Source organism: Mesocricetus auratus, unplaced genomic scaffold (genome assembly GCF_017639785.1).
Source record: "Mesocricetus auratus isolate SY011 unplaced genomic scaffold, BCM_Maur_2.0 Super-Scaffold_100042, whole genome shotgun sequence".
Taxonomy (NCBI): domain Eukaryota; kingdom Metazoa; phylum Chordata; class Mammalia; order Rodentia; family Cricetidae; genus Mesocricetus; species Mesocricetus auratus.
The window spans coordinates 3,964,170-3,986,020 of NW_024429219.1; the positions used below are offsets into that span (position 1 = coordinate 3,964,170).

The 21,851-nt window shown below is 53.5% G+C and overlaps 2 protein-coding genes across 2 annotated transcripts in view; both read right to left on the bottom strand.

Annotated features, from left to right (window-relative positions):
* Chd5 (chromodomain helicase DNA binding protein 5) overlaps positions 1-3,465 on the bottom strand; it is a 55,791-nt gene extending 52,326 nt beyond the window's left edge. Inside the window, 1 exon segment of the mRNA XM_040734919.1 lies at positions 3,278-3,465. Within this exon segment, the coding sequence (XP_040590853.1) occupies positions 3,278-3,356 (79 nt within the window). The 5' untranslated portion in view covers positions 3,357-3,465.
* Positions 3,466-8,164: 4,699 nt separating this feature from the next.
* Rpl22 (ribosomal protein L22) lies at positions 8,165-17,506 on the bottom strand. Its single transcript, XM_005079269.4, has 4 exons — positions 17,361-17,506; positions 15,861-15,965; positions 12,853-12,977; positions 8,165-9,914 (listed from the first exon to the last, which is right to left on the bottom strand). Exons 1-4 carry the CDS (start codon positions 17,370-17,372, stop codon positions 9,770-9,772), a joined length of 387 nt encoding a protein of 128 aa, XP_005079326.1. The 5' UTR covers positions 17,373-17,506; the 3' UTR covers positions 8,165-9,769.
* Between the last annotated feature and the right edge of the window lie 4,345 nt (positions 17,507-21,851).

Genomic DNA, 21,851 nt, shown 5'->3' on the forward strand with positions numbered 1-21,851 from the left:
ATGATGGATGATGGATGATGGATGGATGATGGATGGATGATGGATGATGGATGGATGATGGATGGATGATGGATGGATGATGGATGATGGATGGATGGATGATGGATGATGGGTGGATGGATGATGGATGGATGATGGATGATGGGTGGATGGATGGATGGCTAATTGGTTGGTATTATGTACTGATAATTAGACAGTTGGGTGTGTGTTAAATACCATAAGGATGGGGGAGGGGCAATCTTAGAAAGCATGGGCCTTTGGGAGTCATGGCGGCCATGCTCGCCTCACCTCTGACCCTAAGAAGCCTACGATGTTTACACAGATGGAGCTAGGTCAGTGGGTGGATACAGGGACCGAGATAGCACGGGCTCATCAGCTTGACAGTGATTGACAAAGGACTGGGTGTCAACCAGGCAGGGTGGACCTCCAGCCCAGCAGAACCAAGCTCTGGGGAAGAGCCTTGAGGGCCAGGCCCTTTCCTCTCCCTGCCTTGAGCCCTTCCTTCTCCAGACCAGGCTCCTGGCAGACACTTACTGAGAGCTCAAGTCTCAGAAGCATGTCCTTGGGGAGGCGGGCCGGCAACCCCCTTCAGATGGTGCTAATGACACCTGCCATGGTTTGCTCTGTGTGTGTGTGTGTGTGTGTGTGTGTGTGTGGTGTGTGCTGGCTACTGCGGCCCGAATGTTCTGTGTGTGCTGTCCCACGAGGCCTCACAATAATCTTCTGAGAGGTGGCCGCTGCAGCATTCATTCGGCAAGCGGGGACACTGAGGCAGAGGACTGGGGGAGGGGCGCTCGTCCCAAGTCCACGGGACTAACAGCAACACGGCTGGGATTTGAGTCCTCCTCCGTCCGGCTCTCAAGTCCTCCCTTTGGCCAGCACACTCCCCGGGGAACCTGGCAGCTGCCAACATCTGAACCACACCAGGTAGGGAGCCTGCCCCTGCTCTCCTCCTCAAAGCAGGCTCACCCAACCAGACACAAAGCCACAGAGAACTAACTGGCCAGGGAAAAGCCCTGTTGGGAATTAGTGCGAAGGCCACAGCAACACTGGCTCTTCCCACCGGGCCCCAGGGGCCTAGCAGGTCACTGCCATGGCCTCCGCAGCTAAGAGGAGCTCCACCACCACCACCACCACCAAAAGGCCATGAGGCGCGACTCGACTGTTAGGCCAGGCGGCCAACACTGCAGACAGACATGAGGGCTAGGACAGGGACTGCCCCCACATACCGGGGAGCCAGGGGGACCTAGAGACCTTCAGTTCCAGTTTGCGGGTCCAAATTGCGGTTAGGGGTTCCACCTGGGGGTGGGTGGGTGACAGCAAGGTCCCAGAGAACAGGAAGTGCTACAAAGGCGGACAAGCCCTTGAAACCTGGCCTGAGAGCCCCGTGGCGAGGGTGAAAGGGGGTGGTGTCCCATAAGGCGTGGGGAAGCTGGGAACCTACATGGACGGAAGGGGCCAAGGACAGGGCAGCACCTGCAGAGACACGGGTCAGCCGAGGCTGGAGTCAGAGTCCCAGGGAGGTGTGAATCAGGGGCATTGGGAAGGCTGGATGGACCAATGGTCTGGCTCTAAGTAGGGAAGGTCATTGACCATTGGCTGGGATAGCTAGGAGGGGCCAATGGGAGGGGACAGACGCTTACACCAGGGACCAGGAAAGGTGCGGGCGGGGCCAGGTTCTGGGGGGGGAGGCAATCACAGTGGTTGATGGACAGGAATTCCCAGCTAGAGAGATGGGAGCAGGGGCGGGGGTTCTCCTTTGCATGGCTTTGGAAGTGCTCATGAAGGCCCCAAGGGGGACAGTGCCCCGCCTTCTCTGGAGGGAGGGGGGAGGCGCAGGTTAGGACCACGATCCAACCCCAATAACCCCAACAATGAAGTTGGGTGTTCCACCATCCTGGGGGCACCGAGAACCTCACCAAGCCCTACTCTCTGATGCAAAAGCAAGGTCGGGCAGGAAGGAGAAAGGGGGTGCTGTTGGGGAAACTGGCATCCCACAATTGGGGATGTTAATACACACTCAGCTGTCCGCCGCCCCTGTCAGTACCACAAAAGACCACGCCCCAGTCACCACCCAGGGGATCTTTGAAGAGTTAGGCTCCTCGGCAGAAAACAGCTACAGGTCTCTTGGCCTCTGCTTTCCCCTCCGAGACAGGGGCCGATCCCTTCAGCCTGGGATTCGGCAGTCAACTACTGGAAGCCATACCTCTCTCTCTGCACGTTCACCCCACGGAAGGCTCTTGACTATACAGGGGGAGGGGTTGAGCAGCAGGGCTCCTGCAGGGGGCCCCACTGACAGCATTAAATCCGCCAAACAAGCCAGTCCGCAGGAGAGGAGACTGGGGGGCGGGGGTGTGGCCCCCAGTGAATGGCCTGGGAGGTGCCGGCTCTCCCCCTGGAGAAGGAGCTGGGGAGGGAGTGTGTGTAATCGTCTCATCCCCTGGAATGTAGATCCCTGGGCAAAGGGGTGGGGGTGGGGACCTTCTGGCCTCTCACAAGTCCTCAGAAGTCCGGGACGAGCCATAGACTTGGGAAGCTGAGAAGTGATGCCCCTCAAGGAGGCAGGGAGAGAAAGAGGGAGGGAAAGAGGGAGGGCAGCTGACAGGGCGAGGGCCTGCCTGGCTGTGCCAGGACGGGAGGGAGCAGTTAACTGAAGATCGCCCCCTGCAAGGTAACCCTGAGACACAAGCCCGATGGAGGCTGAATTCGAAGAAGCAACTGGTTAAGGGCAGGGGCGGTGGCCCTGGGGCGCCAGGCCCACAGGCAAGGCGGGCAGGGTGGTCTGGGAACGCGGCTGGCACTAGCGCGCTGAGCACAGCCGGCGGCCTGGGCAAAGTGCGGCGGAGCAACTGTCGGGCACCGGGCGCCGGGAGCCCGCGCGCCCGGGGGGTGGGGGGCTCGGGGCATCGCCAGCTCCCTCCACCCCCACCCCACGCGCCCGGGGCGCCCGGTCCGGCCCCGCCCGCAGCGCGCGCTTCCCGCCGCCTTCAAGGGCACGCGGGCTGACCCCGGCGGCGGCGCCGCGCCCCCTCCCGCCTCGCCGCTCGCACAGCCTCCTTCCCCCTCCCCACGCCGCGGGCTCGCCCAGGAGTCGGGGGGTCCTCGGCGCACCCCGGCCCCGAGCGCCGCGCCCCGGGAGCTAGCCCGGCCCCGCGCCCTCGGCCCCCGCGCGGCGCCAGCAGGGCGGGATCGCAGCCCGCGCGGTCCCGAGCCCCTCCCGCGTCCCGGGCCGGCAGGTTCCCCCACCACCACCACCGCCACCCCCGGCGCCCCTCACCTGACATCTCCTCCTCGTTCTCCATCTCCTCCGCGAACAGCCGCGGCAGCTCCTCCTCGGTGCCCAGCGGGCCCCGCATGCCCAGCGCGCGTGGCGGGGGAGGGAGGGAGGGGAGGTGGGCGCCCCCCCTCCCGCCGGGCGCGGTGCCAGCCTTAACCCGTGAGCTGCCGGACGGACCCGCGCGGCGGGCGAGGCGGTCTCGGCGAGAAGATGGCGGCCGCCGGGCCCCCCGGCCCCCAAAACCTCCACCCCCCCGTGTCGACCCCCCGAAGCTCTCGGCCCGCCTCTGCCCGCACCCGCCGAGCCCGGGCCGCTCCGCCCACCGCGCCCCGCAGCGCGAGTCCCGCAGCCGGCCGAGGGTGGCGGCGGCAGCGCCCGCGGCACGGCGGCACGGCGGGGGGGCGGCACACATGCCCGGATTGTGACGTCCAGTCTGGTTGCTGTGGCAACCCCATCCCATCGTTCCGCCAGCGCGACTAGTTAGCTGCAGAGAACAAGTTGCGGGGAACTAGTCCCGAGCAGCCTGGTGAGCGCGGGGGGGTTGGGGGGATCGGCGGGAGGGGGGGCGGGAGCCGTCGAAGCCCGAATGAGCAGAGACATCACGGACGGACACACGGACGGACGGACGAGCTGGCTCCGGGGGGTCGGTGGCCCGGGCGCAGGAGGAGGAGGAGGCAGTGCTACCCAAGCGCGCACGTGCGCGCGCGCCCCAGGCAGGGCCAGGGGTCGCCACCCTGAGCACGAAGGCGCTTGGGCCCCGAAAGGCGGGGTGTGAAAACCACGGGCTGCCCCACGAGGCATTGCACACCGGACTCACCCCACCTCGGTTCCAGTCTAACCCTTTTCAGAATCGAAGCAGGAGAGAATGTGTTCCCCGTACTTGGTGGACGTGTAGGGGGTCACTCTGGGGACAGTGGGTGTGACTGATCCCAGAAAAACAAAACGTGGCTTCCCACCCACCCGCGATGCCCTTCTCCAAAAACACTCCTCGGGGCTGTGGACAGATCAAACACATCCAGGTCCCTCGGGTTCTGTAAAGTTGTGCCGCCGCGCCGGGGACGCCCACTCAGGACACCTGTCGCCAGGCAGAAGGGTTGGTGGCTGCCAGCCCCGCTTGTTAAAGTGGGAGCTGGATGCCTAAGCCCCGGGGGGAGCAAGATTGGAATTCTAAGAGAGTGATTTCAGCCCGGTTCAGCCAAGGGTTACAGAAACACAGTTGCAGGGTCCAGAAGGAGGTCGCCAGCTCTCCAGTCCCACAAAGTCCAGTAAAGGGAGGGTCACCCTTAGGCCTCTGACCACACACTGAGGGAGTGGACCTCTCTGCTGAGGGCAGGGTCTGCCTGACCTGAGAGGCTGAGAGTGGTCAGACCAAGGAAAGGGGGGGGGGGGCTCTAACACCTATCCTCAGGCCTGGGCACCAGCTTCCGGCGTCCAGATCTGTCACCGGGAGGGATGCCTCCCGTCTTAGTGCCTTTGGAGAACTAATAGGAATCGTGCCGGTTTGGCTAAGTGTCCCAGCACAAGACCTCTTGAGGAGGTGGCTGCATTCACTGGGCTTGCCCAAGGCAGCTGAGGGGATAGAGGCGGAAAGAGCCGCCGTTTGGCTAACACTGTCAGTTCTCACGCTACAGATTGTGAACACGCCGTAGAAAGCCTTTCCAGGTCTGACCAGCCTCTCGGGATCGACAGGAAGGGCACTAGGACTCCCCGTCTCACAGATCACTTTACCACACTCTGGACAGTGGAGGCCACCTGACCAGCCAGCAGGAAGAAGGTGTCTGATGTTCCAATCGGTTTCCTGCTGAGGGGAGCCCCAGGTTGCACCTCCCTGGGAGGGCTTGCTGGTTCTCTGCTGGTCACTGATTTCCCTGACTGCAAGGGCCCATGGGAAAAAAAAATCCAAGCTCCACCAAACATGCCCATGCTCCGTTACCAGCACCCAAGACCTCTTTGCTGGTAGACATTAAACCTTTTCAAAGATCCCCCCTCCACCCCCGTCCGACCTCAGAGAAACTTGTGACATGTTTCTCGGCCCGAGAAAACCTCCCCTTCCCCACACGCGTGCACAGGCATGCAAGCTGTACACATACACCATTAACCCTGGCTCCCATTCCCAAGGCGAGGCTGAGAAAGTCAAGATATTCAAGAACAGCTCCAACTGCTTAATTTGCAGCAAATTAAGAGTCAAGATGTGAGATGAGCACTCAGAATGCTCTCCCAATTACTGCACTGGGGTAGCATTAGCTAATGACCAAAGACCCGAACTGGGATAGTAGGGAAAACCACATGGTGCATGCGTGCGTGCGCGCATGTGTGTGTGTGTGTGTGTGTTTTAGTTGCAAATCACCAGTAATTTTTAAATGACACCCCTTCTTATTAAACTATTAAATGTGCATGTTCGTGACCATGGACCCAAGACACCTGACGTTTCAAAAGGCAACCTCTAACAGGTGAGCGGTCCGTAAGCTGCACTTGTGAGAACAGCCTACCATTAAGGTTAGTGTCAGGGGACAAGTCTCCTGTTTGCTGATCACGGGACTTGTGATTACACCTCAGTGACAATTCACAAATCAAACTATGGTGGTTATGAAACATCCTGGAATTTTGTTTTCGAAGAGCAGTTGAAATAGCTGATCCCCTTCTGCATACACAGCACTCCCTCCAGTCCTGGGCTGTGGGTCCATGGTCACACCCCCAGGAACTGCCTATCGACAGCAACTTCAGCAATGTCTCCACACCAATGGCCTCTTCCTGATCCTGGACTGAGGGCAGTGAACATTCTGCACCTACAGAGATCAGAACCCCTGGGCACCTTCTCCTCTGCAGGGGGACTTCAGGGTGGAAGGTCAGTGCCCCTCTGCAGACCAGGACCTGGCTCAGACTGGACATTTTTGTCTCCAATAGTAGACCTCACACAGACTTCCGGAGGTCATGGGGAAAGCCAGAACTTTTCAGGAAGAGAACCCCAGGGTCAGAGCCCTTAAGTGGGGACTGCAGTCAGCCTGGAGCATTTGATGGGCGCTTCCTGGGCTCTGGCTCGGGTGCAGCTCACTAGCCTGGACATGGCTGGATTAGACATCCTCGGTTCTTAAACAACAGAATTTGGCATCGTTTAAGATGTGTGCTCCACTTTATGGGTGCAGGTTCATGGATGGGTGCGTGTGGGGGCCAGACAATGTGGTCTTCCTCAATGAACTGCTCCCTGTCTTTTTTTTCCCTTAAATTTAGGGGAGGGGACACAAGAATGCCAGAGAGGCTGGAGGCCAACTTACGGAATTCACTCCTGGTTTGAGGGATCAAACTCGTTTCTTCAGGTTTGATGGCAAATGCCTTTATTTGCTGAGCCATCTTGTTAGCTCCGCCTCATTTTATTTATTTGGTTTTTCGAGACAGGGCTTCTCTGTATTGTTTTGGAGGCTGTTCTGGAACTCGCTCGGTAGACCAGGCTGGCCTTGAACTCACAGAGATCCGCCTGCCTCTGCCTCCTGAGTGCTGGGATTGAAGGCGTGCGCCACCGACGCCCGGCTGTCCGCCTCATTTTTTAAGATTTGTGTTTGCCACCATGCAAGCAGTGCCCAGAGGCCAGACTAAAGCACAGATGGCTGTGAGCTGCCACATGGGTACTGGGAAGTGAACCCGGGTCCTCTAGGAGCAGCAAGTGCTCCTAACCATACAACACTCTCTCATCTTTGGGACAGGGTCTCACGCTAAATGTGGAGCTTGCTAACCAGCTAGAGTGGCTAATCAGTAAGTCCCCGGGGTCCTCCTGTCTCTGCCTCCCCAGGACCAGGATGACAGGAGCGAACCTCTGCACCCAGGTAGTGCTCCTGTGGCAAACACTATCCTGACTGAGCCAACTCCCTAGTCCCCTCTACCTGTCGCCTTGTGGAGCAGCGACGTGCTACAACCAGTCCTTCCCTGAGCAAGCAACCTCCAAATCAGGGCAATTGCTACGATTCAGCCAATGGGGTCTCCTACAATGAAGCCTCTACCAGCCAGTCATGCCTATGAGAACGGAAGAACAGCACATCACCCTCTTATGATGCCACCACCCCTGTGGTGGCCATAAAAGGCCAACGTCCTCAAGTCCCAGATGGCTTCGGCATTTGTCAGTCCAGGGGACCACATCTCCAAGTGCCCATACTTTCGGCATCTCCTGACATTTTCTGTGACTTTAAAAAGGAGCAATTGACCCCTCACTAAGCTCACCTTCCAACAAGCTGTGCCCCACCCCCACAAAAGGATAACCGCCTCAGGCAGCAGGTGTTTGGTCAGAGCTAGCTCTCAGCACCTCTGTCAAGGTACCAGCAGGAGACCAACCTGTCCATCTGAGTGGCTCCTGCTGGGAGGACACTATGAATAGTTTCACCCATGAAAGGCAGGGGCCGTGGCGGCTTCTCAAAGTAAACAGAATTTAGAAATGAGTAAGCCTTCCACGTAGATACTTCCTGGGCTGCACCAACATTCACTCAGAGGGATCCAGACCGGGAGCAACCACAGCTGGCAGGGAGCAAGCCTGTGCCAGCATTGTTTTATGGCTTCCGTGAACTGAAGCCACAGCTTTAAACTCCAGTGTTTCTGTGCCAACGTTTCCGGTAAAGACAGGTAAGGCACGAGGCCAGACATAAAGGACATGTCTAGAAGGGGCCCTGGACAGATGCTGTGGTGGGTTTAATAGGATTCAGGTTTACTCTTCATGGTGCCCATCAGAAAATGGCATTTGCTTGGGACATGACTCTCCAAGCTCAGTCAACTCCAACCCACCTCTCGGAGGCTGTCCAGCGGGAGGTAGCAGAAAAGAAAGAACACTTCTCTCCATGCCCACCGCGACTCACCGGTGACGGAAGGGTTACCAGGCTGTGTGAGGTAGAAAAAAAGCAAGCCTTGCACGGTAACAGTAGCCATGTGTTAGCCACTTTAATACAAAATGTGATCAACATTCAGTTACAAGAGTTTAGAAAGGCGTAGAAGACCCATTGAGTTCCCACTTCATTACTCTTTCAAAGCATATGCTAGTCAACCCTGGGTTAATTGTACAACCAACCTAGAAATAACCACATGGGAAGATCAACGTAACAAACAAGGTCTGCAGACCCATGTCACAAATCCGGGGATTCTCTCCGAAAGGGGCCCGCACCTATAGGTCTGAAGAAGATGCTGCCTCCTGTTCTGCTTCAAGAAATTTGCATAGAAATAGAAAACGCTGGAACCTTTGCTACAAGTAAGATTGCAAAGCCTCAACATGTTAAATTCAATCCAAGAGCCATGTGTTTAGGGCTGGGACATTCGACTGACAGCTGACTGACAGAACACAGGCCTCGAGGGTGGCCAGGAGCGGGAAGCAAGCCTTCAGACATTTGAGCTGCTGTTAGAAAGCAAGGCAGATGCTGCTGCGGGAGTTTGACTTCAGGAGCACCCTAAGGTGCCGGGAACTTTTCCAAATTAACCCTTGGCAAAGGCATCATCCTGTCTTTCCAAGTCTACCACCTATCAATACTCCAGGAACAGTGTCAAGAAAACCCCACAAGGCCTTTCTCTGTCCCAGTAACCTGCAGGTGCACTCTGCCTGGACTTTTTTAGGCAAGAGCTCTACCACTGGGGCTGTAGCCCCAGACTAAGACTTTTATTACTAAGTCCAGCTGTGACCTTAAGGGACAGCTTAGGAAGCAGCAATTTCCTGGGCAACACCCATCTTGCGTTCCCCTCCCTGAAAGCCTCCTGAGTTCTGGGAATGGAAGGGCTCCCCCTACTGGGAACACCTGGAAGCTGTCTCCAGCACCCTCTGCTGGAGACTAGTGAAACTGCTTGTTGCAAAGACTTGGACAGGCTGTGGTTTATGTACATATACGCACATTATATATAAGGACTTTAGAGTCTCACCACTAGCCCTGGCTGACCTTGGACTCAATCCTATGGAGAGCTCCAAAGGCATGGATGTCTGGCATATTTGCAAATCCTTTTATACAGGCAGACTATACAGCAGTAACATAAAAAAAAAAAACCCTCATTTCTACAGGAAGGAAAAAGGTTAGTGCACACTGAGCAACTTGTGATCAACACTGGAGACAAATGTCCCTGAAACCTGTTTGACCTACTGCCATTTTCCCAGCAAAGTCCCACAAAGACAATACCTGCCTGCTTTTAATAAAGAACAAGGAACACAACACTGTGTTCTCAAACCTTCCTTAAGACAGACACCTGATATAACCAAGCGGCAGGCTTAAGCCCCAGTCTGGCTGCCTCGAACAACCCACCTCATTACTGCTCAGTCAGAGGCAGCCCCCTCAGCCTAGCTCTGCCTGGGCATTACTACTGAGAGCTGACATTTTCCAGAAGTGTCTATATACAGATGAGCAGTAGCCAGTTAAACCCCAGGCCCTGTCATTTCCAATTTCCTGTCCAACCACACTGCAGAGATACAATGATAAACCACTGATTTTGTTCCTAAATTTTATTTATGAATTAATACAAAACATTGCAGACCAATGTGTCTTAATCCTCGTCCTCCTCCTCCTCTTCGTCCTGATTAATCTGGAAGTAGCGCAGCTCATAGCTCTCTTTGCTGTTGGCGACAACGCGCAACCAATCTCGAAGATTGTTCTTCTTCAGGTATTTCTTGGTGAGATATTTCAAATACCTGCAGAGAAAAAACTCTTAAGAACTGGTGGCTTGGGGCTGGAGAGATGGTTCAGAGGTTAAGAGCACTGACTGCTCTTCCAGAGGTCTTGAGTTCAATTCCCAGCAACTACATAGTGGCTGACAACCACCTACAATTCAATCTGGTGTATATGTAATAAATAAATGAATCTTTATAAAAAAAAAACTGGTGGCTTCCTTACATTCTGAAATATCTGAACTTCATAAAATAAAACCATTTTTAACATGTTTTTTTCAGCCTTCCAAAACAAGGACAGGCCAAGTACACCAAGCTAGTATTCTAAAGAGACAATCTATCATGCATCCCTAAATTGGCAATCAAACTGGGAACGTATTAGTGCACACCAGCTAGTCCCCTAAACAATAGCAAACACCTACAAAATGGCCTGTTGTGACTACTAGAAAAAGTTGACAATTACATGTTTTAACCCCTTTGCTAAGAACCACTAACCTCCCAACCAACTCCAAGTATTTCCCTCATCCTTCTGCAAGCCTCCCTGAGGTGGCAGATGGGGGTTATCAGGGCTATTTATTTTAATGTGAAGTAGAAAGATATCACCACAACTAACCAATGTTCTGAGCTCCCTAACTTCTCCAGTAGGATGCCCATTATCCAACACATGGGCACAGCATGTGCCACCCAGCCATTCCAGAGCTGACTCTCGTTATGAGATGGGTCCCACTGTTGAGGGTGGCCTCAACTCTGGGCTCAAATGATCCACCAAGCTCAGCCTGAGACTGCAAGCTTACATCTGTCTTGCCTCTCAAGTTTCTTCAGGCTCCTTCCCTCCTCTGCTGGGTGTTGCACATGCTGAACAAACACTCCCCACACCTGAGCTACCGCTCGACCATACTGTAATTTTTCTGTATCTGCTGCCTTAGCCTGAATTATCATCACAAAGCCTGCACTTTCCACAAGGCTGACTGCCTGTATCTGACTATTGAAGATGTGAGGAGGTGAATCCTGACGGCTAGCTATTCCTAGTCATGAAGCAAGGCCAGGCCTCACACAAACCCTGTCTGCAAATTAACTTTACCACACAAAATGGGCCTTAAGATGCCTGCTCTTTGCCGGAGTGGCGCACGCCTTTAATCCCAGCACTCGGGAGGCAGAGGCAGGCGGATCTCTGTAAGTTCAAGGACAGCCTGGTCTACAGAGCGAGTTCCAGGACAGCCTCCAAAACAATACAGAGAAACCCTGTCTCGAAAAAAAAGGGACCATGAGACAGTGACACCTGAGGACATAACTGGATGCCTATTGTGTACAAGCCCTAGGGCTCAGCTCTCAGTCTCCCAAAAATAAAAGGAAGCCACCTGGCTGAGGGAGTCTTACGCCAGTACAGAGGAGACTAAAGCAGGAGCAGCAGGCCTGAGCTACAGAGGAACACCCTTAAAGTCCCCAAGAACAAGGGAGCGCCAATCAGATCACAGCTCACGGGGTGTGGGGCTGTCCTGCCACGTGAGTAAAAATGCCACAAGAAGGGGGCAGCCTCTTTCCCCACAGGCTGTCTGGTGTGCACGACTGGTCTCACCACAGCCAGGCAATCACCACCTATTTGCGGACAAGTGGGCTTAACCAGTGGGCTCTAAAATCTCCCTCTATTTGAAAAGCTTCTCCAAGGCGGTGGTGGCACCCCAGGAAGCAGAGGCAGGTGATCTCTGAGTTGGAGGCCAGCCTGGTCTACAGAACGAGTTCCAGGATAGGCTCCAAAGCCACAGAGAAACCCTGTGAGGGAGGGGGATATGGGACACTTTCTACAGACCCCAGCAGGGAGGCAGGCCCAATTATGCCCAACTCTGTAATGCCACCATCCTCAGTATCAGGGGCTAAGGGTCAGTGTCACACCCCTGCAAGGAAAGACTCCATTTGGCACCAGATCTCTCACCCAATACCATGAGAGCACCTATAAGAAAACTAGAAAATGAATGAGGTGGCATGCACCTGTAACCCCAGCTCTCAGAAGATGGAGACAAGATCAGGCATCAAGGCTACAGAGTGAGTTTAAGTCCAGCCTGAGCTACATGAAACTGCAGGGGGGGGGGCTCTCACCACCATGACCTAACAGCAGTGGAAGCAAACAATTTAAGCATGGCTAGGCGTGGTGCACACCTTTAATCCCAACACCAGGAAGGCAGAGGCAGGCGGATCTGAGTTCCAGGACAGCCAGGGCTACATTACAGAGACCTGCCTCAAACAAACAAAAAACTAACAAAACATAGATGAAGTCTGAGTCACCTAGGTATTAATAGGACTGGAGAAGGCTCAGCAGTTAAGAGCACTATTTCAGAGTTCAGATCCTGGCATCCACACCAGGCAACTCACCACCACCTGTAACACTAGCTCCAGATCTGCAGGTGCCCTACAAACACATAACTAAACATAAAATTTTTTGTTTGTTTTTTGAGACAGGGTTTCTCTATTGTTTGAGGCTTCCTGGAACTCGCTTTGTAGACCAGGCTGGCCTTGAACTCACAGAGATCTGCCTGCCTCTGCCTCCCGAGTGCTGGAATTAAAGGCATGCGCCACCAACACCCAGGTAAACATAAATCTTAAGAAAAAAAATTTCACCGGGCATTGATGGCGCACGCCTTTAATCCCAGCACTCAGGAGGCAGAGGCAGGCAGATCTCTATGAGTTCAAGGCCAGCCTGGTCTACAAAGTGAGTTCCAGGACAGCCTCCAAAGCTACAGAGAAACCCTGTCTCGAAAATCCAAAAAAAAGAAAAAAAATTTCTCCAGCATCAAGAGATAGACACAGGCAGATCTCTGCAAGTTCAAGGCCAGCCAGGGTTTGAGCCAGAAACCCTAGCTCAAAAAGCCAAAAACTAAACACAAATTTGTGTGTGTGTCAGTGGCAATGTTCACACATGCTCATTCACTGCCCTTTACAGAGCTGCACAGCAAAAACCCCGTCATACCTTTTGGAGAAAGGCACCTCAGAAGTGACAGTGATCTTGCTCTTGCTTCGTTCGATGGTCACAACCCCTCCGCCAAGATTGCCAGCCTTCCCATTCACCTTGATTCTCTCCTGAAGGAACTGCTCCTGGGGACATCAACAGAGAGCGCAGTGCAGGCATCAACAGAGCGCAGTGGGCCCACCGGTCCCAGGGGCAGGCTAGCTCCCACTTCCTCCCAACAACATACAGTATCTTTAAACCTTCAGTCTTAAATGGTGTGTATACACATGCTGTGTGTATGGCGCCTGTCTGACTACCAGAGGACAACTTTGTGGAGTTCCCCAATAGAGTTTGAAGGACAGACTGAGTCCTGAAGCTTTTAGGCAAGTGCGATAAGACGGCACTATTCAACAATCCGATGCGAGCACTCTTGACTGTCTCCACGCATGACGAAACGTGCCCAACACGCAAAGCTTAGAGGGCAGCACACTCGGGGTCAAAGGGTCAAGAGCAAGTCAGGGCAACGCAGTGAGATCCTACCCATCTCAACCCAAAAAGCAACCAAACCAAAAGGGTCAAGGCTAAGCAGGAGACCAGGAGGCAAACTTTCATCCGAACACGCCAAGCCGCAAGCAACCCAAGCCCATGGGGCATGAGGTACAGCTCTCAGCACTAGAGAGAGCCCTTACCTAGTAGGAAGAGCAAAGACAAACACATAACAATTACAGACCTGCCTGGAGTCACCTGCATGGTACATACAGCAGAAGCGACAGGGACCCAGGAGCCCAGACACACTCTGCAAAGCACCATGTGAGCCGGGGCAAGCCATTCCCCTCAGCCTTCAGGGGCCTCGTCCAAAAGGGACTTTTTGTTTTCTTCTGTTGCCACTGCAATGAGATGGAGTCCCTTTCGGCTCAGAGCTACAGTGAGGGACTGAAGATGTGGCTCAACTATAGCTAAGAATGCTCACTTAGCATGTGTGAGTTAAATCCCGGGACAATCAAAAAAGGAAATTATCCACAGCTCTTTTTAAGACTCCAATACAAAGCTGGGCGTTGGTGGCCCAAGCCTTTAATCCCAGCACTCAGGAGGTAGAGGCAGGCGGATCTCTGTGAGTTCGAGGCCAGCCTGGTCTACAGAGGGAGTTCCAGGACAGTCTCCAAAAAAATACAGAGAAACCCTGTCTCGAGAAAAAAAAAAAAAAAACTCCAATACCAAACTTAACTACATGTTAACTACAGTAAGGCAATGATCAGAAAACATAGCTTTGCTTTACCAGCAAGAGTCTTCTAGAAGGCAAGTCATTAGCAGAGCTGAGTGCGAAGGGAAGGGTTTGCTGATGGCACTGCTGCTGATCATTTATATGGTGACACCAGGCAGGGTCAAGACATAAATGACTATCAGAAAATAGCCACCAAGGCCTAGAGAGACTTGGTGGGACATTCAGCATACATACAACCATCGCTAACTCCAACTCCAGGGAATTGGACGCGCTCCTCTGAATTCCAAGGTAACAAACAAGGCATGCATGTGCACACAGACATATGTAGGCAAAACACACACATTAAAAAAAGCTTGGCCGGGCGGTGGTGGCGCACGCCTTTAATCCCAGCACTCAGGAGGCAGAGGCAGGCGGATCACTGTGAGTTCGAGACCAGCCTGGTCTACCGAGTGAGTTCCAGGACAGCCTCCAAAGCCAGAGAAACAAACCCTGTCTCGAAAAACCAAAAAAAAAAAAAAAAAAAAAAAAAACACTTTTTTAAAGAGAGGGTCTCTCTAAGTAGCTTGGTTATCTTAGAACTCAGTACATAGACCAGGCTGGCCTCAAACTCAGAGATCCACCTGCCTCTGCCCACCAAAAGTTGGGGTAAAGGCGTGTGCGCCATGGACAGCAATAATAATAATAATACAGTTTTTAATTAAGAAAAAGACGCCACCAAGCCAGGCGTGGTATTGCATGTTTTTAATCTCAGTTTCTGGAGGCCAGCCTGGTCTACACAGTGAGTTCCAGGACAACTAGGACTATTACAAAGAAACCCCACCTCAAAAAAAAAAAAAGAGGCTGGGCATTGATGACACACATCTTTAATTCCAGCACTAGGGAGGCAGAGGCAGGAGGATCTCTGTGGGTTCCAGGACAGTCTCCAATACAATACAGAGAAACCCTGTCTAAAAAAGAAAGAAAGAAAAAAGAGCCCACCAACATGCAAAGGACCAAAGCCATGGAAAAGTCACTGGATAAAGGATTTAGGAGCTAATCGAGGCACATCTAAGGTTAGTAGCCACAAAGGTGATTCCATGTGTACTATTAATGGTTATCAATTATGCCTGTAAGTTTTAACTTTCAGCTTTTTAGAAATGATTATTCTTGACCACAGTTGACCTTCTAGAATGTGAAGAACAAATGTAAACTTAGGGGATGTGTGCACACCAAAGCCTCAGTCCCAAGAGCCAAAATGGGGCTGCAGAGAGACAGTAATCCTAGATGAAGGGAACACAGGGGTACTGGGAATCTGGGGCAAACACAGGGGCAAAAAAAAAACCACAGGGCTGGAGGTAACCAGTTCTCGGCACCTGTAACTCTGGTTCCAGAGACATGCCCTGGTCCTGCTCTGGCCTCCATGGGCACTGCACACATGGTGCAGACACACCTGCAGCAAACAAGCATGCACAAAATTTAAATGAGGGGAACTCAGGACAGCACCAAGTCTGTAAAAGCCAAGCCCGAGGACAGCTCAGCAAGCAGATAAAGCAAACACATGCAGGCCTCGCAACACCGCCAACATCTGGCTAAGGGTCCAGAGAGGCTCAGGACGAGGCTGCCCACACAGACAGAAACTCAACAAACACGTATTTCTCATTTAGCCTGCTGAACTCCAGAGACTCGGCAATAAATACCTAATTTGCCCCTCTGGTAGAGTCTGGGACTGCCTCCAAGGCCAACAGAGACCTACTCCAAAAGGTTTCCCCAAAGTATCCCCCAAAGCTCACTGCTTCCCAGCCCAGAGCAGCAACAGAATGTCACTTACGAAATTGGCAGCGTCCATGATCCCATCTTCTACTGGGTGGGTGCAGTCAAGAGTGAACTTCAAAACCTGCTTCTTTTTTTTGCCTCCCTTCGCCACGAGCTTTTTCTAAGGGTTTACAGAAAACGGAGGTGAAGGCTCAGGTAGCGTCCCCCAAATTAAAAAAACAAAGCATGCCGGAGGCATAAAAGTCCTTACAAACACAAACCCAGGGAGATGAAGGGTCCCCCCTCAAAAGTGCCAAGGAACGTGTTCTACACGCTAACGGAAGGAGGACCTGTTAATGGTCCCGTCCCACTCAACCTCTCCAGACACCCCAGTGTTGACAAGCACGGAGGTCTGTTAGCACACCAGCTACAGCGGAGGGTTCCCCCAGTAAATACTCCTTTCCACCCGGCTTCCTAAAGGTCAAAGGTGTGGTAAGAACTTCCAAACTACTTAGGGGGCGGATCGGTTCACTTTTACAAAAAGCGACATCCGTCCATGCCTCTACGGATCCCCGGACCTTCTAAGGCCACTCAAATCTTTGCCCTTAAAGGTCTGGCAGTTCCCAACACGCCAACTACGAGCCTCCCTCCCTCCCTCGGCGCTCAGGAGGCCATCACCAAGCTTGCACTTTCTTCAGTTAGTACAAAACTGTCCCAGGTGTCTCAAAAAAAAAAAAAAGACTGCTTTCAACAAATCTACCCGCTGGGGAAAAGAGATCACCAGGACGGCCTGCCCCACAATGGACCCCCAAGAAGATTTGAACACCCGCCCCCCAAAAAAGCACACTAACGCACTGAAGCCCAGGTAGGAAAGACGGAAGACAACCGGAAACGCACCCCAGGAACCCCCAACTGCAAGGCAGAGTCGCCCCTTCAAAACCATCGTGTCCAAGCGGCGCGACCTCCAGGTAGCGCCCGACTCGAAGGCTCTAAGCTCAGCCCGGAGGATGCCATCTTCGCCCCGACAACACAGAGCAGCCGCCTACAGCCGCACCCGGGCGAGAGCCGCTTTGCTTGCTCCAGGGGCGCTGGAAGACGCCTCCCCCGCCCCGACCGCGCCTCCGAAACCCGGCCACACCGGGAAGAGCCATGCCCACTCGGCTGCCCCGGGGTGGCCGCTCACATCCGTCTTCCCCGCTCCTCGCCCAAGTGGCCGGGCCCGGAGCGAGCCCGAGGCCGGGCTCGAGAGATCAAGACCATATCCAGCCCGCAGCCCCTAAGCGCTCCCTCCCAGGGAAGGGGGGATCCCGTGCAGGCGCCCGATCCGCCACCCCGAGCCCCGCCGGCTCCTCCCGTCCGCCTCGAGCCGCGGCCTCCTCCGCCCACAACGTGCTGGGCCCCGGGCTGCCGCCCCGGCCTCCCCCGCCCCACCCGGCCAGGTCAGGCCATCCCCGGCCCTGACGCTGCAGGGTGCAGCCCCCGCCCCGCGCCCACGCGGCCCTGAGCCCCGAGACGGCCCAGCCGGGGGCCCACGTGCCGCTCCGAGAGCCGCGGCCGCACGCGGAGCCGTACTAACCACGGGCGCCATGGCGGCAGAGGAGGCAGAAAGGGAGGAGGGCGCACCACGCAGGCGCGAAGAGCCTGCTGCGCACGGGGCACGCACGGAGCCAGGCAGCGTGAATCGAGCGGCCCTGCCTCCGAGTCGCCGCGTCCCAAGACGCCTAAGGAACGCTCGGCCAGCTATTGGTTTTTCCCCGGCGCAGAGCCGGCGTCCGGGGGAGGGGGAAAGGGGAGGAGTCCAGATGGACCGTCCCACTGCCGACGGCCGGAGGGAGGCCGGGCGGACCCAAAGAGACCGAGAAGGGGTGAGCGCTTCTCTTAAAGGTCTTGGGGGGGGGGTAGAAAAAAAAAGAAAAACAAACCAGGAGAAACGTGCCCCACAGCGGGAAATTAACCAGCTGGCCGATATGAGAATCGGACACAGTGACCACGGAGGAAAATCCAGAGTTCCCGATGCCCGCCAGACCCGGTGGCTCACACGCCCGTCATCCCCCACCACTCGGGGAGGCAGAAGCAGGAGGATGCCCCTGTGCAGAGGCGCCGCTGGTTTGAAGCCACCTTGGGCTACAGTTATCTACAATGCAGAGTTCCAGGCCCAACAGGGAACATAGTCAAACCCTAGGAAAAAAAAAATTAAGGGGCTGGAGAGATGGCTCAGAGGCTAAGAGCGCTGGCTGTTCTTCCAGAGGTCCTGAGTTCAATTCTCAGCAACCACATGGTGGCTCACAAGCGTCTGTAATAATGCCCTCTTCTGGCCTGCAGGCACACATGCAGACAGAACACTGTATACATGACAAATACATAAATAAATGTTTAAAAAGAAAAAGATTAGAGTGAAAATAAATTTAAAAAAGCAACTCCAGTGCCAAATCTCTTCGTTCTAAACAAATCGCCCCCCTTGGAAGTTCGTGTCGCTCACGTGACTCGCCAGCCTTCTGCAGCCAGAAGCACACGCTCCCAGGTTGAGCCCCCACGTTCAGTCCGGCGCCCTCTGCCTCCTAAGTCCCCACCTCACGTAGCCAAAGTGAGGGTTTTCCTCCCAGGACCCAGTGTGGCAGCTCGCGACTGTCTGTAACTCCGGTTTGGCGGGGGGAGGGTCAGTGCCCTCCTCTGGCCTTGGCTGGCACAGGGCACGCAAGCGGTCCATAAACGTAAATGCTAATCTCGGTGGTCAACTTGGCACCCCTGGCACACGGGCGCCTCAACGGGGAACGACTGCCTGGCGTTCGTGGGGAATTAACCCCTGGGAGCCTGAATTGCGACCGCTGCACAATCCACTTCTGTTGCCTGGGTTCCCCCCAAAAGCCCGTCTTGACTTGAAGGAAACACACCGGGCTGATTGGTCAGGTTTAAAGTCAGTGTCTGATGCCAATCAGGCTTCAAAGTCGCCTGCTGTTTTCTTTTCTGTTTGGCTTCATTACCTTACCCTTTTTGGGGGGTGGGGGGTGGGTTTGGTGTGCTTGAGACAGAACCTCACTCTATATCGTTCTGTAGCCCAGGCTGGCCTTTGACTCAACAATCTTCCTGCCTGGTTCTCCCAAATTCTGAGATTTCAGGCATGAACCAACATACCCAGGGGCCCCTTGTTCTTGCCTTTGCCAGTGCCGAGGCTGGGCTTTGCAAACCTTTCTGCTTTGGCAACCTCTCCCAGTTAAGTCGCATAAGAAATGGCTTTGAGGCCGGGCGTTGGTGGCACACGCCTTTAATCCCAGCACACGGGAGGCAGAGGCAGGCGGATCTGTGTGAGTTCAAGACCAGCCTGGTCTACAAGAGCTAGTTCCAGGACAGCCTCCAAAGCCACAAAGAAACACTGCCTTGAAAAACCAAAACACAAACAAACAAACAAAAATGAGTGGCTTTGCTTCTTCCACGCCTGTTGGTGTTACCTATTGTTGCTTCATCCTGTCGTCCATGCTGAGACATTCCAGGAGCAGCAGTGATAGTCACAGTTATTTCAATACTTGCAGAAAGAGATCTCCCTTTTCCACCATAGCCCCGCAGTTAGTCAGCATCCCCTGCTCAGATGCCTGCCTCTCAGCTCCTCGGAAGGGCCGTGGGGCATGTTCAGTCTGTGGCTCCAAGACTGCACATATTTCAGAATAGTTATAAAGTCAGTCCAACACATTTAGACCACGGCATCACATTGTAAGGGGTGTGCGTGCGTGTGCGTGCGTGCATGCATGTGTGTGTGTGTGTGTGTACATTCATGGAGGGGGTCAGAAGACAACTTGCAGAAGTCAGTCCTCTGCTTCCCAAGAAGTCTTGCTGTCAGGTTTGGTAGGGGAAGCATACCACACTCCTATGAAGGTAAGTGAATAAGAGAACAAAATATGGGGCTCTCACATCCCACTGTGTGGGTGCTGGGGATAAATACAGTTTGCTAGGTTCTTTTTTTTTTTTTTTTTTTTTTTTTTGGTTTTTCAAGACAGGGTTTCTCTGTATTGCTTTGGAGACTGTCCTGGAACTCACTCTGTAGACCAGGCTGGCCTCGAACTCACAGAGATCCACCTGCCTCTGCCTTCCTAGTGCTGGGATTAAAGCCGTGCGCCACCAATGCCCGGCTGTTTGCTAGGTTCTATAACAGGTATCTTTCCCCTCTGCACCATGTTGACAGCCATGGGGGTAAAAATTAAACAGTCCCTTAAATTTTCTAGTAAAACCCACAGACAAAAGCTGTTTAATAACCTTTGTGAGAGAATTTCCCACTGATTCCTTTCAACAGGTACCATGAATGCAAATTCTTCTCTATCCTGTTCTTGTAAAGGTATAGTAAAAAGCAGTCTTCCAAACCCAATCACTATAATACACCACCCTTTGGGTACTAGAGAACCAAGGGAATTCCAGGCTGTAAAGAGCCCGTTTACACCTGTAACTGAAGTACTCAGAGACTGAGGCAGGAGGATTACTACAAATTTAAGGCTAGCTTGTCTGAGAGAGACAGGGAATTCAACCCCTAGCTTAGGGAGGTTCAACATGTGATCTATTTAGGACGGAGCCTCCAGCTCCAGAAGTTCCAACAGCGGAGACACTCACCTGCCCAACACGCTAGCAAAAGAGACAAACAATAAAGAAACTCCATTAAATCACCACGGCTGCACTGGGAAGACAGATAAAGGAGCCAGGGAATCCAAGTCTATCTCTAAGTGGCTGACGTGAAAAGGAGGGACACCAGAAGACTGGGGGACTCCAAACAGACGGAGCAGGTCATCTCAGCCAGGTGGGTGGCTGACTGATCTGCATCACTGATCAACCATGAGGGACTCTGGGAAAGACACTGCTGTCATGGCTTGAGAGAAGCAGTCCAGTTCCCATGAGATGACTCCGGCTCCGGGGTCCTCACGTCACAGGTGACTTTCTTTGTGGGTTGGGGCAATGTGTCATTCAAGGTTAACTCTTGCATGGGGGAGTACATTTCAACCCCTATCACAAAGGTGTTTACCAGTCTACCAGTCTTTTTTTTTTTTTTTTTTTTTTGGTTTTTCAAGACAAGGTTTCTCTGTGTAGCTTTGGAGTATGTCCTGGAACTCGCTTTGTAGACCAGGATGGCCTCGAACTCATAGAGATCCGCCTGCCTCTGCCTCCCGAGTGCTGGGATTAAAGGCGTGTGCCACCAACGCCCAGCTGTTTACCAGTCTTGTTTCCTTCTGCACTCCCACATAACTGCAGGAGAGAGAGTGGCTTAGGAGGAAGAAATATGAAAGGCCAAAACAGAGCCAGACACCGGTGTCCTCCTTCAGTGACTCCACAAGGGTCAGAGAGTGATCCGGCTCTCTTTCCTGATTTTCCTTCCGGAAACACACAGTCCACCTTCAGACTGCAAGGGCAGAACCACCAGCACTCCAGGATGCTGGGCCCTGGGCTCTTCTTTTTTTGTTTGTTTGTTTGTTTGTTTGTTTCTGTTTTTGTACACATAATACATAAAGACTGTTCAATCAAAAAAAAAAAAGAATGTGTTGATCTCAGAATGGAAACCAGAATATGTATTACACTAAGGAAGAGGTTTTGCTTTTGTTTCCACAGGAAAAGAAAAGCTATGGATACCATCAGGTTTGATACAGACTAAATTCAAACAGAATCAAACAGGCAATAGCAGTTCATCAGACAACACGGCCACTCAACCTGCCAAGAAGGGAAACTCCCCACAGTTAAGGTTGGGGCAGGGTTTTGTTTTTGTCTTCCCAGGAGAATAAAAGCATCCAACCAAGGAGTCTGAAGACCACCGGACAAATGAGACATCTGAAGAACGAATCATGCAGAGAAAAATGTCCCAAGGAAAAGAGTAAATTGACGTAATGGTATAGCACACTTCCAGCAGGATAAAAATCTCATAAATATTTCCACATGTTTGTTTCTGCTGCTTCCTACAGATATAAAAGTTAAGTGGAGCCGGGCGTTGGTGGCACATGCCTTTAATCCCAGCACTTGGGAGGCAGGGGCAGGCGGATCTCTGTGAGTTCGAGGCCAGCCTGGTCTACAGAGTGAGTTCCAGGACAGCCTCCAAAGCCAC